Consider the following 16,613-nt stretch of genomic DNA (forward strand, 5'->3'; position numbering starts at 1 on the left):
TTTGGAGTTTTTTCACTTTACATGACTCCAAAGTGCAAAAACACTTTCACAGCCCTGTGCTGGACAGTCATTTGTAACCTGGTTAATAAAGAAGAAAACCCCCCCCACAATTATAACAGCACTGACATTTTAAATGATCATTACTACTCTTCCAAAGCTCACCTACACTTTTGTTCTTCTTGCCACTTTAATTAAATATGACTCACAATTTTATTATACACTTAGGGCTATCAAATGTGGTTAAAGTGCAGAATTTCAGCTTTAATTCAAAGGCTTTTACAACATTTACATTAATTGTTTAGGAATTACAGGCATTTTTATGCAAAGTTCCCCATTTTCAGAGGCTTTTTTTTTTTTTTTTGTCCAAAGGCTAAAAATTATTAGAAATTGCAATGTGAGACATGTTAACTTTTTATTTTATGTCAAATGAAGCAGACATAATATTAGAAGTGGATTCAAGGTGTTGAATTTGTATTTTTTCTTCATTGTAATTTTAAATATGAGACCCCAAAAAGATGTCAGTCCAAATGAGGGAAGCCATCATTCGGATGAACTTAAATCAGCAGCTCGGCAATGCCAAATGATGGTGGTGGATGATGACACAAAACTTCCACTTAAATTTCAGCTAAAATACATGCAGACAGAATTAGTTTCTGGTGGGAAAAAAACCCATCTTCACAACATCTAATCAAGTCAAGAACCCCTGAGGAGGTACGACTATCATTGTCATGAATGGGATTACAAAAAGGTAAAAACCAGTGGGTCCACTCAAAATCAGGAGGGCCAGATTAGACCTTGCCAGAAAACATCTAAAACTGCACGCACAATTCTGGGAGAAAGAATCTCACTGGAGAGATGAAACCAAGATGAACTTGTACGAGAAAGAGCGAAACAGCTCAGGATGTGAAGTATATCACATCATCTGTCAAACATGGTGGAGGTAATGTTATAGAATGGCAATATGCGGCTGTCAGTGGAACTAGGTCACCAGTTTTACACCAGTAAAGAAATGGGATATTCTTCTATTTTTTGGGTTGGCTGTGGTTCAGAAGGTAGAGCAGGTGGTTTTATTCTTGGCTGCTCCAGTTTGCATGCCAAAGTACTGTTGGGCAACTAAACCCCAAGTTGTTTCCGACGTGTTCATTGGAGTGTGAATGTTAGGTAGGGGAAGGGTCTACAAATGTCTGTAATTTTTGAAACCCCCCTGAATCAAAGCTGAAAGTCTGCGCTTCAATCATAATATTGACTGATTTTAAAATCCACTGTGGTGGTGTACAAAGCTGACTTCATCCAGCAATTTATGGACCTAACTGTTATTCTCCCCTGGACAAATTGGCTCTTTACTTCAGCAGAGTTTTATAACAAACAAGAGAAGACTGCAATGTGACGCTCCGGATATCACAGAGAAATAACCACAACCAAGATAAAGTAGCAAACTGTGTTGTGTGAGCAGCGAAATGCCACCAAGCAAACGGCAGTAGGTAAGCCACTACGCAGCAAACTTTTAATAAAGCTATCAGGCTCTATATATGTTGACCGAAAACACGCTGCCAGCTGTGGATACTGAGAAGAAGATATGCTCCTAATGTGAGCAAAGATGCAGTGAACACCTTTTGTCAATTGAAAGAATAGAGGGGCAGGGAGGAGATAACAAAGCAGAGCTTGGCATGAAAACTGAGCACTCTCTGCCAGCTTCTGTGCCTTTGTGTAGTTGCTTATAATGCCCCTCAAAAAAAAGTCCTGGCTGGATAAGTCGCAATTTCTCTTGCAATTCTTCTTGCATCGCAGTGTTTTTAGGCACTTTGGAGCTAGCGTGATTAACTAGTGAAACATCAGACTTTGATTGGGGTGACGGGCCGCCTGCGTACGCTTAAGAGGGAGACGAGAGGAAGAGCGAGCGAGGGTGTCTTCACTCTAAGTTAGTCGTTCTGTTGACTCCAGCCTTATTAGAGCCCCTGTTGTGAGGATGATTAGTGTTATTTACATTATCGAGCTTATTGTCAGCTGCCGTGCCGCAGCCAGGCTCTATATTTTTTTCATTAGCGAAAGCCTGACAGAGAGCCCAGAGGAAGCATTGTTCCCTTTGATGTTGTCCCGTTCTGACAGATAAACAGACTTCCACTCACACAAACGCACTCCCATGAAGCCACAGATTGCTCGGAGCCCCTCGGTGACTTCAAGCAACTAGCTTTACTTCGCCTTTGCCTTTTCGTTCTTTGTATCGCTCCCTGCTTAACTTTTGTTTGTGGTTCTCCAAGTTTTTTTTTTTTGTCATCCTCTTTCCAGTGTTTTTGCTTGTGTTCTTTTCACTTTTTCTTTTGCTCTTTAGACCACCTGCTGATCTTGACTGAGATTTGTAGCAAAACACGCTTAGCAAGGATGTGCACACGTCTTGTGCAACCTGTATGCTTTGTGATAAGCCTGCAGATTGCTCTTGTGTTTTTGCACCACTGTTTTTAGCGCTACTGTTTTCAGAAATGACTTTGGAGCCAAATAGTCTCCATTGCTGGTAGTCTTCTCTTTGATTTTCTGTTGATGAAATGTGTGGGTTTTTCTTTTTTTGGTTAGCTGTGTTTTTTTCTCATCTCTTTCAGGCATAGTGGCTATTGCTGTCTATATGAAAGGCTCAGATCTTTTCCTTTCTGATGCCTGAAACTTCAAGTGTTCACACACTGCGTACCAATAGATATTTTTTTGTGAAGCCATTACAAACAGCAGGTTTTTACAACCACATATGTAAAAGCTTTAAACTGATAGTAGGCCAGGCTATTGTTGTGTGTTTACTACAAATCCAGCTATATAAAATTATATTTTCATTTCATTTTCTGCACATTTTCCCCTGTTTTTTCTTATTCCATTCCCGTTTTCTCTTCCACAGCCTCTCCACCAAGGATATTGAAACCCGGAGCGAATCCCTCAGCTTGTTTGAGACTTTAAAGTGTAACCCTCAGGCCTTTTACAGCCACATGATGAAATATGTTCTTCCCACTGTGGAAGGAACCGACCTCAACCGCCTGCTCTACTACTACACCTTACTAGATGCTGCGGGCTGTGAGCCTTACGTCACCACCACCATTAAGCCAGACTCTCATGTTAAACTGCTCAAGAAGCTTCGGGCTGTTGCCAACGGTGAGGTGTACACTGTTTTTTATGGTGATTATATAGTATATGTAGTTCATAACTGGCATTTTGATTGTTGTTCTGACAAATCCCCCAGCTAAAACGTTTTGTTACTGACATAACCACGGTTCTCTGAAAACCAAGTGGGGAATCTTATAAAGGGGAAGTGACTTCTTGCATGACCAATCACAGGAGCTCCACTAACACCATGTTGGTCTAAGATAGACCAGTCACTGTAAGGACACAGGGACCCCTGACCCACTTTAAAATACATTTTAATCTATAACAGTTAGTCAGATTTATTTAGTACTAAGCATGCCATTACTGTTTTACAACCCTGTGCCAGGAAAATGATAGATATGAAGTCCAAGCAATAAATCAGATTAATTCAAGTGGAATTTATTATTATAAAACAAATAAAACGACAATGAAGTCTGGAAGCCTGCAGTATCAGCAATATTGGCAATGAAAAGATGTAGTTATGGTTTTAAAAATATTCTTGGCTTTTATGTTTCAGGATTTAATAAAGATCATCTGGTCCTTAGCATGTTTTAAAGTTAGGCAAATACAGTTTCAGCTAAACTATAAAACATACACCACATCAACCCATGTCATTATTTAACAAAAACTAAGCCAATATACAGAAGCAGTGTGTGAGGAACTGAGTACGTCCCATGATTCCCTAGCTTGTAGAAGCACCTTAAGCAGTAATAACTTGAAGTAATCATTTTTTGTATGACTTTATTAGTATCTCACATTGTCGTGGAGGAATTTTAGCCCATTCTTCTTTACAGTGTGGCTTCAGTTCATTGAGGCTTGCAGGCACTCATTTATGGACAGCTCTCTTAAAGTCCCACCGCAGCAAGACTCCGGTTGAAATAATGGAGGTTCTGAATGTTGTTTCCCCGGGGACATTCACTGTGGCTCAAGTGAAAAAGAAAAGTTTGGACATGAAAGATGATATGAAAAAGTACTAACAGACTGCAAGAAAAAGAAGAAAGTAGGCAAAGGACAAAGGAACATGTGATCCGTCAGCTCTAGAGGAGAAACTCACTGCAATGAAATATAAAGAAAAATCCAGATTCTCCAGCTAATAGCAGGATAATGCGAATGGTGACATTTCACAATAATATAAATAATTTTTAATGAAGATAATTTAAGAAAAAAAAAGAGATATTTTATACATATATTTTTTAACTTAAAATGTTAAAATTTACAGCCTCCCATTTAGTATTTTGCTTTCTTTACATGCAGTTTCATTTTTAATTTTTCTTATTTAACTGTAATTTTGGCTTATTGTGTTTTGGAAAACTGTAAATAATGACCAAATATGACGACTACTACTACTAATAATGATCATAATACTACTGCTAATACTTGTAGTAATAATCATAATAATGAAAACAATGATGATAATGATGATCATGGTTTTAGTAGTACTGCTAAGGGTAGTATTCATTTTAAATACTTGGTTTTAGACATCCTAAGACAGCCAGACCTTCATTTGTTTGTCTGCATGGTCAGAGACTTTCTGAGAAATCATTGAAATGTTCTTACGCGTGATTTACGTACACACTGAGCGCGAGCGAGGGTTATTATTCCACAAGCCTTGTGGTTTGTTCTGATGTAGCTTTGTAAACCTAAGCCATGTTTCCATGTTGTTTTTAGGCAGAAGAGGCTTTCTCCTGGCAACCCTTCCATGCAAGCCTTGTTTGGCTTTTTTTTAAACTGTACTGCCATAAGCTTTAACATTTTACATGCTAACTGAGGCCCAGGGAGTTTGAGATGTAGATCTTGGGTTCTTTCATTTTCATTGAGTATTGCACTGTCTGACCTTGGGTGAATTTGCTGAAATGTCCACCCATGGGAAGATTGGCAGCTGTGAATGCATTCGCTTTAGAATGATGAACTTCAAATTGTTTGGAAAGGGCCTTATAACCCCGATCAGCAGCAACATTTGCTTCTCTGATGATATTGCTGATGTCTTTCCTCCATGGCCTTTTGTTAACATACACCTCAATGCTCCATTACCTGTGATAGCAGTAAAGGCGTGTTTAGCTTTTCACACAATGCTTGTGCATTGTGTCTTAGTTTTTGTTAAAATGATAATGATGTGGTGCAATATATCATGTGTTTTGGTTAATCTGGGGTTGTATTTACCTAATATAAGACCTGGTAATGAATTGCTATGTTTTTTTTAGTAAGTAGTAAGTTATTGAAGTTGCAAATGCAAATAGCTGATGCCAGGCACAGAGAATAGAATACAAAGTGCGTCTGTGGGCCAGCATTTTTAGACGGGAGGTCCCAGGTGAGAGTGTACACGAGTTGATGACCCTCCCATGTCAGGCAATTATCCAGTCCTACAAGGAATGCTAGACTCTTTGACAGGTTGTCACTACTGAAAAAAAACCCCAAAACAAAATGAACCAGAAAAAAAAAATCATGGCAACATTTCTTGCTTTTAAATTTCTGTATAATTCCACTTATTTAAAAAGCGTTTTGTGTGAAATCATGAGGGAAGTCATTTTGCATTCGGCAAACAGGGTTATACTTTAGAAAAACAGAGTGCTGCCATTTCTATTTGCAGACTAAATAATAGCCTTCATTTACTGAAGAATGCAGTTTCTGAAGAGTGAAACGCAACAAAAAAAACAAATTCATAGGGATAGTGCACCTGTTACTGGTGGGTAAAAAACACCTCTGGCCTGTGCTGTCAGGAAGTAAAAGTCCAGACTTGAAGACAATCTGTCTCGACATGACTGATGACTCACACACAGATGCTGACATTGCTTCTGGTCAGCGGTTGTCATGTGGAATTTTAAAAAAACAACAACTGACTGTCTGAATAAAGCTAGTCGCTAACGTTTGACTGGGAAGAACAAATAAAACACCTCCGATGACATCCTGATAGTGCCAGTTACACATATTATCCTTTGTCTGATTCATCTTGCCCTTTGATCTTATTCTGCTTCCTTTTTTTTCTATTAGCTCATGTAGATGTTTTCAAAGATGAAGAGTAGCAGGGTTGAACCATGCAAAACTATAACGATATGGCTGTGAAGTGAAAAAGGAAAACAATTCAGCATCAATCCTATTGATATACCAAGGGTCTGAGAGAAAGCATTGCACTCGGTCCTCTCCCAGGACATCATGTCACTGGTTCAGCGCTCCAGGCTAGAGTGCTCAAACTTTGTTGCGTACGGGTGAAGCTGGTGTCACTTCTTGGAAAAGTTCAGTAAAGGTCAGCCAGGTGTCAGCTGTGTTTTCACGCCTCACTTCCTCCTTCTGCTCCTGATAGCGCCACAGCTTTTACTGGTGACACATGTCTCTGTTTAACACACTGAACCACACATGCCCAAATCACGTACACACACAACACTGAGACATCCACATCAAGACTGGGATGCAGTTTAACATAAAGTAAGAAAAATGAAATTAACTTTAAATGCACTAACTCCCACTGCTGCTTTTCAGTTTCACTAATGCACAATTACTGCCACATCACTATATTAGCATCTCGCTGTTTTCTCCCGTTTGTGCTTCTATCGCTTATTTGCAACTCACAATGACAGCGGCTGAAGGTTTACCACTCAAAGAACTGTTTTTCTAGGCTGAAGTTAGAGATGTATAAGGAAATTGCAATCACATGTGCAGGTGGTCTGAATGGGACCTTTTATGAAGCAATCCAAATATAAGCCCAGCTCTTCACAGGGGAGACATAAACCTTGTAAACAAAGCAAGATGAGGCTCAAACTGCATCTTCTGGGCAAAAGGTTCCTCAGCAGTTGATGATCTGTGTAGAAGATGAACAGAAGACTAGTTAGTCAATAGACAGAACAATATGAACTCAAGGCAATTTTACATTGTTAAGGCTACATTTATTTTTACAGTGTTGTACAAAACTCTTGAGCCTTAATTCCTTTTTGATTACCTCCACTGAGGAGGTTATAATGAAACTTTATAGAGCTATTTAAAACTGTTTCTTACTGCCACTGGTGTACTGACAGCATAGTGTAAATGTTGTCAGTACACCAAGTAAATTGTAAATCTGATGTCAATTTGGACCTCTGGCCTCTTCTTCAAGGTCAAATAAGGTCAGATCTTCATAAAATGCCTTTTATCATTAAAACTAGTAAAAATTATAATACCTTTTTTGTAATGCCAATATTTAGGGAATGATACTATTATATTGGTATTCTAAATATCTAATATTTCTTATAGTTTGTATGCAAATATGTCACATTTGACCGTATTTTTACATTTCACATCTGCCTTTCTTTCAAGTTGACCTTAAACTAAAAGTATTCGAATTAAAGCATTGTCAAGAGGAAGTTAGAAATATACTGTAGTATAATATTATATAATACCCTCAAGTTAATATTGTTATTAACAAATCAAGTCCCCTTATCTATTACCTACTCCAACATAATGTTTGTATAATCAGAGTCAATATCTGTTGCTACCCTTATCTGATTTTTACTGAACTACAAACTTCTATCAACTTTGTAGTTCTGCCTTGGTGGAGGTTTGCGCTCTGCTCCTAGAGTACTTCTTTTTTTATATTTTTCTCCCCACTAGCCAGACTTTCTTGTAATTTTTTTTAAACTGCTTGTGAGCAATAGTTCTTCAGGTTTTCTGAAGGTCTTTCAGATTTATACTTTGGACACTGCCTACTATATCACTCATTTTAAGCCCAGTCCTTGTACATGAGCATTTCCAGAGAAATGCTTTTTATTTGTTTAGCTACTTAACATTGACCTATGAAACCAGAAAAGGCCTAACTGAAGGGATGAAGCAGGGTTGTGCCTACACATAATGAAAAACTTGGCAAAGAACCTATTTTAAATTGTATCTTCAATTTTGGAGAACTTGTTACTAGCAGCCTGTCACAAAAACCAGTTGGTTTCATATGCTAGATGTGGCGTGACGATGAGACACCATAGAAAATAAATAACAGTGAGTGACTTCACATGGCCACAGGCAAAATAACCGCAGGCGAGCTCAGCACAGGACCTGATAATAAACTCCCAAGCAAGTGACTGAAGCGGCTACCAATGAGATTCATGAGTACTATTGATTGAAACATGAACTGGTAGTAAGTACATTAAGAGGTTACCTAGGTAGCCGGAGCCTTGCATGTCGACCGGATGTCACCTTCAAAGTAATGTCCGATGAGTGAATTGGTTTCAGTGGACTCAACTTTAGGAAAGGGAAACTGGGAGAGAAGGTTCAAATTACACAAGAAGGCAGTCTTTGGAATGTCCTTCAAGAAGCCCGGAGAATTAATCCTAAAGACTACTTCCATAAATGACAAGAAAGCTTACTTAAAAGAGTTCAGGCTGTGTTTAATAAAGGTGGTCTTACCCAATATTGGCTTTCAAGCTCAAGAGAATTGCACAAACTCTGTTTTAGCCTTATTTACGATATTTGCATAAATTTTGCCACATTTCAATACATTTCGGCCCCTATTTCCCATTTGTCTAGTAAAATATAAAGAATCGAAAGGTGACTCAAGGCTTTTCCACAGTATTCTGTTTTTAAGAAATATTTTATACAGAATGCAGAATAACGTCTTGATTTCAGGGAAGCATGGATAGAGCTGCTAATGTTGCCCTAAACCAGCTTAAAAACACAGAAAATAAAAGAAAATGGATGCACTAGTTTTAAACAGGCAGCATAGGTGCTGACAGTTGCATAAATGCCGTTCAGCCATGGGGAGAACCAAAGTCCATGCTTTATTGCACCACATAAGCTACCAGGAGTTGCAGCATCATGAGTACTAATAGATTAATGCACACGCATATACACACTAAGCCAGATTGACTTTATATGCATGCACAAGCGCATATAGTGACTTTGTGACAATAACACTTTCACGCTAACACTTTCTGTACTGTATGTCTCGCTCTCACTCACTCATTCACACACATGCACACACATACTGTTGAAACATAACCCACGTATTCACACTTCCTGCAGCAAAACTGATACACAGGCTGTTGCCGTGTCTCTGGGGCCTCTAACTTTCTACCAACACTTTCCAACTCTTCTGACATGCTCATTCAAAATGACTCATTTGCAGTCCTGAACAGACACATGCAAACTAGCCCACCCAGATGTACTTACAGAGGCTTTCAGATGTGTTGGAGACAGGTGGTGCTCATCACATTTTCAGACACAGTACCAGGTGACCGTCTGAGCGGGCTCTAGTGGAAAGGGGGAAAGAGAGGCAATATGAGGAGTGGGTGGGGCAGGTGAAGCCGGAGGGAAAGAGTACATATGTAAGTATTTGTGGTTTACATGTCTGTCTGGGCCTGTCTGGAAGGTGTGTGTGTGTTTGTGTATGTGGGTTCAACCTGGAAAGTTTTGTGTGTGTGCGTGTATGCTTGTGATTGTGTGAATGATTTCAAGCAGTATTGACAGAACCTTCCCCACAGGCAGACCCGTGTTAAAATATTTAAAGCCCAGACAGGCCATGTAGCGTTGCTACAGTAATGCGTCTGTCTGATAGTGCTGGAGACCAAGAGCACACCACCGGCTCTCTCGCTCTCTCTCATACACACACACACAAATGCCTACTCCGGGGGTACTGCAGTGGTAAATATGATGCACGCAGACAGTTTGACAGTCAAACTGTACATGTTTGCATGCAGGCAGAGACGGCCGGCACCCCTTTCACACGCAGGTCACACGCGATCCTTGTTGTTCACATCCGCTGTTTACTCTTTCCTGAGATGCTTTTCATCTCCTGATGCTTTTCTGTCATGTGATGGAATATTCAACGTCCTGTGCAAATCTCTCGTCTGCTTGGTTGTCACAGAAAACAGAAAGAATAGTAATACAGAAGCCATGCACTGTATGCACACTATAAAAATGGTACATTGTGTTCCCCTTCCGACACAATGCAATTTTATACTCTGCCGTGGAGAATAAACATGCTTATTGTTCATATGTAAATACTCTTTTTACAATTCCCATTATTGATCTTGATGTTGTAGCAGTAAAAGGACCTTTGTTATGCCATGTTTAAAGTACCTTGAGCTAAACATAAAGCTAATGTAAAGCTACTACAGCTTTTTGTAAGTGTTCAACATCAACCTTGCATAATTGAGACATACAAAGGAGTGTCAAAGATCCCAGTACACAAGGACAAGGGAGGAGCATCCAAGTATACTTGTTCTTTTTTTGATGATATAGCTCGAGACTTCAGTGAAGAGGCAAACACATTTTTAAGGTGAAAGTGTTGTAAACGTGTAATATGTCTTTCACGCTTGCAGGTTTGAACTATCGGAAGCTCACGGATGAATCCTCGGATCCACTGGCCACTCTTCAACCAGTGCTGACCAGTCAGAATGTGTTGTCCATCTCCAAACTTGCCAATCGTTTGCCTTTGCCCGGCAGTGGTGGGGCCACGGTGTCCGCCAGTGCAGTCCACGCAGTATGGCTGCAGAAGGTGTTCTGGAAAGGGGACCCCCAGCTGCTGAAGAGACCCCCTCAGAGCGACCAAGACTACCTACACGCTTACGACACTTGTGCCAAATACCTGGACAGGCTGGCCCCTGGCGACGCTGTCCGCTTCCTGGATAACATCACCTTCTCTCTTGATGCATCTAAAAACGTAAGCCTTAATTGGACCAAACAGAGGGGCATTTTTTTCATAGAAATTATTCTATGACGGGGGCGGGGGTCGTTTGAGCAGAAGAGGCTCTATTTTCTATTACTTTCTCAGGTAGGAGCTGTGATAGGTAGACAGTCTCTGGTTAATTGCAGCACAGAAGGTAGTTGGTTTCTGCCGCAAAGGAAGGATTCGTATTTGGTTAAAGGGAAGATTGCGGGGATTTTCACTCACTACATCAAACTGTCATTTTCCTCACTCCTCACTCATCATCGTCGTGCCGGTCTTCTCTAATGCCTGTGGCCCAATTTCTGGAATGCCAAAAGCCCTCTCCTAATTTCAAATACATTATTCTGTTCCCATCCACTTTCTGCAGCCTCAAAGCACATACCAGTCATGATTTATAAAAGAAATTATAAAATTTCACAAGGAATGTCAGCCACATAATTACAGGACTGTGAAAAATTGTCCTGCAGTAGACTTAAAGTGCCTCAGTGCACCTTATCAATAGTAGCCTGCTGTTCTTTTTTTTCCTTCGCCCTGGCACCCTGCCATCACCCTTCTCCAGACCTTCCCTTTTTTTTCTATTTTTGTCCTGTGTCCCTTCTCTTTCCCTACCACTCCAAGAGAGCTAATTGATCCCTCTTGACTTCAGAGCCAATTAAACTCCAATTCCCAGGAGGCAATGTTTTCCCTTTGTGTTCTTTAACATGCAGATTACCTCTCAGGAAGACACCGTCCACTCCCTCTGCCATTACCATCCCTCTCTTCTCTTTCTTCTGTCCTCCTCGGACGTGCAAAGGGAAAATCGAGTCCCTTCTCACATTTGGGAATGTTTTCGACCTTTTGACCATTGGGTGGCAATGATGAATTGATTCACCGTTGCCATCGTTGATTAATTTCCTACAAGGCCAAGGATTGAAATGCATGCAAAACTTCCCATTGGACATTTTTTTCTGAAGGGAAACAGATTATTGATCTCAGCTAACCTCTTTGGTGGATGCATCCCATCTTACTCAACTTCTAACTTCTTTTCTAACCTTACCCGAGACTCTGACTGATGTTGGCTGTGAATACCTGGATTTGATTCAGTAGGATACACACTTCATAACACATTTGTACAAATACAAACAGAACAAAGGGCGATCGTGGCTGTAACCGGAAGGTTGCCGGTTCGAGCCCCGGCTCGGACAGTCTCGGTCATTGTGTCCTTGGGCAAGACACTTCAACTGCCACCTACTGGTGATGGCCAGAGGGTCCGATGGCGCGATATGGCAGCCTTGTTTCTGTCAGTGTGCCCCAGGGCAGCTGTGGCTACAACTGTAGCTGCCTCCACCAGTGTGTGAATGTGAGAGTGACTTAATAGTGGAATTGTAAAAAGCACTTTGAGGGCCCCGAAAAGCGCTATATAAATGCAATCCATTATTATTATTATTATTATTATTATTATTATTATTGTTAAATAAACTCAATTTAAATGAGCGTCTTACTTGCCAGAGAAATGTTCTGACGATCTCGGTGAAGATTACTGCAAATTCAAAATGGGGTATATGTAGCACATGTTGAAAGTGTGAATGTGTGTGTGTCTTGTCGGGGTCTAAGTTTGTGCGTTTCTGTGCAAGCATAAAAACCTCCTGTACCCCGAGGCCCACTCTTCTCCCCATGAATGGTTAACCTGCTCAGTCTGAATAAAATCAATTACTCCAGGCTGGCAGCTATGATCCCTCTCACTCAAACACACACTCCTTATACACATGCACATGCTACTTAAGTTCCTGATAGTATTGAAATGCAGATAGATTAGGTTGTACCTACCTCTCTTTAACTCGGTCCATTTTAAATGAATTTACGAGTATAGAACTTGAGCACCTCTCTCTTTGCTCAATTCAACACCTCCCCAACTTCCACCTCTCTCCCATTCTCTTTCTTCCATCCATTTCATGTCCAGTTGAGCATCCAAGCGAGGTTGGAGGTGATAAAGCGAGCCACCAAAGCCCTGCGCCAGCTGGGTGAGAAGAACAGGAAGAGAGGAGGTGATGACAGTAGGGAGCAGGAAGGGACGGACCCTGCAGGAATGACTTTTGATGAGGCACTAGCACACCTGCAGCAATCTCAGGCCCACCTGGACACTCTGAGTCATCCCTTCATTCTGTCACTCAAAGACAGCCAGGAGGTAAGCCCCATCTGCCAAACACTTGAGCCATTTTATTCTTTTTCGGAGAGTGAGATTTGCTCTTTGTGTAAATGTGCTTTTAATGATCCATTGAAAGAACACACAAAGTTTAAGAGCGATATTTGCCAGCTGGTTAATTAAATTGGGGACAGAATTATTCTTTAGCACGCAGTACAATGTATCGTGCAATCATTCTAATCCACAAACTTAAGTGGTAAATAATTACAACTATTATCCAGCCAAACCCAGTTTGTTTTCATGGGAAACACAAAGAAACACAAAGAATTTGCATAAAAAATGATGCAAAAATCAAAAACGCATGAGCTGATCTACTTTTCAAAGAAATGAGGCATGTGGCTAGTCACACAAAAATGGTTCCAAAATAAAGCTAGCTTGTTTGTGTGGATGGATTATTAATATCATTATTTATGTTTTTGTGTGTACTGTATATATAAAAGAATCATTACTGTTAAAAGAGCAAATTCTTCAGTTGCTTCTAACTTCTGCTTTTAACTGATCAGCTGATCAGCAGCATCCATGTATAAACTCAGTCAATTCAGAAGTCTTACATTCATAGTGCTGTGCAAAAGTCTTGAGCCACCTCTCATCTCTTTATATTTTGGTAAAATGGGGGAATGAGTTTAGTGATTTCTTGAAATGTGCAACCATTGATGCAAATACAGTATATAAGAAGAGTTTGTACCATTCTAACAGCCTGAAAGTCAATATTTGGTACAACCACCTTTATTCTTCAACACAGCTTGAACTCTTTCAGACAAGCTTTCTTTTAATTTATTTGAACAGAAAGCCTATTTTATGCCTGTCAAACTTTGTTATCTTTGGCATTTTTCATAGACTCAGCTAAAGAAATGAGAACAAATTATGTTTCTGCAACAGGCTGCTAGTAACGAAGTGTCTAAAAATAAGTTTTAAATGAGTTTTTTAAGCTGTCTGTTATTAGTAGGCACAACAGCGTTTCATCCCTTGAGCTCGGTGTATCTTTGGCTCCTTGGAAGCAAAATCAGTGAAGAAATGCAATCCCCACACAAATGCAATTGCCTATGGAACGGTAAGTTTAATAGGCCCTGAAGTGAAGAAGACATTTGACTCTCACTTCTTACTTCTTTGCCAGTTCATAAGGTCACCTTTGGCTGGACATACAAATGGTGCCTGCATATTTTATTTATTTATTTATTTATTTTTTAGAAAGAGGGGCAATACATATTAATGAACATTTTAACAAATGTAAATATGCCAGATTATAGCCTTGGGCTAATTTCCATCTGCATATACAGTACTTGTAACGCTTGTGTCTATGTGTGGGTATGTGTGTTGTATATTTTGGGGGGTGGTTCTGCTCGGCTAAGCTCTTCCCAGCCTCAGAAAGGCCAGTCAAGGGTATATTAATGTAAATCTGTGGTCTGCTGTTTCAAATGAGCCCTGCCGTATGGACGCATATACGGTACAAGCACCATGCTGTATCTCATTAAGCAAAGTCACACTGACTTACCCCACTGTCACCTCGCTGTGGCTGTCTGTGTGTGTATACACAGTCTGAATCTGGGGCTAGAGGGAGGGGACATTATAACTTGGCGAGCTAAGTGTTGCTATGCGACAAGATATCATTGAAAACTGGTGATTTCTGACCCCCACACTGTGCAAGTTAATAATATTTTGTCCCAGTTTTAACTGTGTTTAAAAGCACATACCCTCCATAATAGAGTGGAAGACACAAGAATTACCAGGCAGAGCTTTAGGGCAGAGTCACTGATGCATACATGGGCGCACACACACATACACAAGCGCACACACACAAACACTGCATCCTCTATGTATAACTTTCCTTTTTTTGGTGGAGGATGTAATTGTATCCTTGGAGATGTATTAAAATAATGGATATAAGAACCAGAAAGGGGCAGATAGGTAGGGAGAGATAGATACAAGAAGCTCTGTAGGCTCTGTTTGGCTATACTGTGGTCGTTTATCAAGTGTACGTGACCAGCTGCTAGAAATATTGTTAAACCTTTCTAACACAAAGAATCTAACACAGAGGCCTTGACCTACAATAAGGACATCAAATGGCATGTTCTTGATATTGTAAATAGTGATTTTTAAACTATTAACTCGTGCAATTGTGAGAAAAACAGCAAAGAAAATAATAACAACAGATCGTGTGATTTGTCTCTGCAGCAGCAGGGCTATTCCTTTCTATGTTCCATATTCCTTTTGATGTGGTGAATCACATACTGTGGGCTATGAAAACCATGTCCTTGATAATTACACTTTAGAGTAGTATATAATATTAACAAAATTAACAATAGCCTTATTTTTCATCCACACACTGAGGCTGCACAATGATACACAGAGTGGCTAAGATCTCCATTATCCTACCAGCGTCCCCCGTATCCTCCAGGTGAAATGGGAATCCCTATTACATGCCCTTTTTTCCCCTAGCTGCTACTCTTTGGAGGAGCCTCATACCCGCTACTTTCTTTGTCCTTAAACTCTCTTGTGATCATAGCTAAGGATTGGAACAGAGAGCAATGAATTGAGAGCTTAGTTTCATGACACACTCATCATGTCATCATCATGTCCATTTCCTCTAACTGGCGCTTTACTTAAAGTGCTAATTTTTTCTGACAGGCATTCGTGGTCTGGCTCTTGGCACTGAGTGCTGCAGAATGCATCCGTGAAACTAAAAGGATATCCACAAAAGAGATGTTACACAACAAGACACTCTTCAGGCTTTAGCTGATATTATGCTTTGAAATTGAATATACAGAGAAAATATCATGCATATTTGATATTCCTAGCATAAATATGATGTCAACATAAGGAATGTATGTATTTGAGTAACCTGAATACTTACCAGCACATTAGTTCGGTACACCTGTTCAACTGCACATTAGGGCAAATATGCTAATCACAGAGCAATACCTAAGGGCATTTAAGTATGAAGACCGGGTCAAGACGACCTGCTGAGGTTCAAACTGAAAATCAGAATGAGGAAGAATGGTAATCTAAGTGACTTTCCACATGGCATCATTATTGGTGGCAGACAGTCTAGTCTATTTCAAAAACATCTGATCTATTAGGGTTATTCTGCAAAACCATTTCCAGGGTTTACAGAGAATGATCCAAAAAAGAGAAAATCCAGTGAGCGGCAGTTATTTGGGTGAAAATGCACTGTTGATGTCAGAGGTCACAGGAGAATTGCCAGACTGCTTTGAGCTGATAGGGATAGTTAGAACAAAGGTATGCAGAGCATCTCTGAATGCACAACACGTTGAACCCACAGTCATCGGTTAAAGATGGGCAACAGTTCACACAAGCTCACGTTGTCAGGTAGCAACATTGGGATAGTAGAAGTCCAATTTAATGTAAACAATATGAATGTCGTTTATACACCACAATGAGCCTGATTAGCTGACTCATGTTCAACCCTTTGCGACCATAATGAGCCCATCTTCTAATGGCTCCTTCCAGTAGGATAACTCACCATATCACAGAAGCCCAAATCATGTCAAACTGGTTTCTTGAACATGACAATAAGTTCATTTCAGATGCACACCAGATTGCAGTTCACACCATATTTCAATCCTTTGGGGCATGATAGAATAGGAGATTCACATTATTGATGTGCAGCTGACATATCTGCAGAAAATATGTGATGCTGTCATGTCGATGTGAGCCAGAATCTCTGAG

At 40.2% G+C, this 16,613-nt stretch overlaps 1 protein-coding gene across 2 annotated transcripts in view; it reads left to right on the plus strand.

The window, feature by feature from the left end:
* nbas (NBAS subunit of NRZ tethering complex) overlaps positions 1-16,613 on the plus strand; it is a 182,729-nt gene that overhangs the window by 108,576 nt on the left and 57,540 nt on the right. For both annotated transcript variants that reach the window (XR_015125006.1, XM_086263811.1), the window contains exons 44-46: positions 2,879-3,129; positions 10,398-10,738; positions 12,684-12,908. Coding sequence is in view for 1 of the 2 variants with exons in the window: in XM_086263811.1 (XP_086119937.1) it covers positions 2,879-3,129; positions 10,398-10,738; positions 12,684-12,908 (817 nt within the window). In the remaining variant the exon portion in view is untranslated. The remainder of the gene's footprint in view (positions 1-2,878; positions 3,130-10,397; positions 10,739-12,683; positions 12,909-16,613) is intronic.

The sequence above is a fragment of the Aulonocara sp. 'chitande type north' Nkhata Bay genome, linkage group LG15, assembly GCF_057382095.1.
Source record: "Aulonocara sp. 'chitande type north' Nkhata Bay isolate Kocher_YH1m ecotype deep benthic linkage group LG15, A_spYH_male_GT1.1, whole genome shotgun sequence".
Classification (NCBI taxonomy): Eukaryota; Metazoa; Chordata; class Actinopteri; order Cichliformes; family Cichlidae; genus Aulonocara; species Aulonocara sp. 'chitande type north' Nkhata Bay.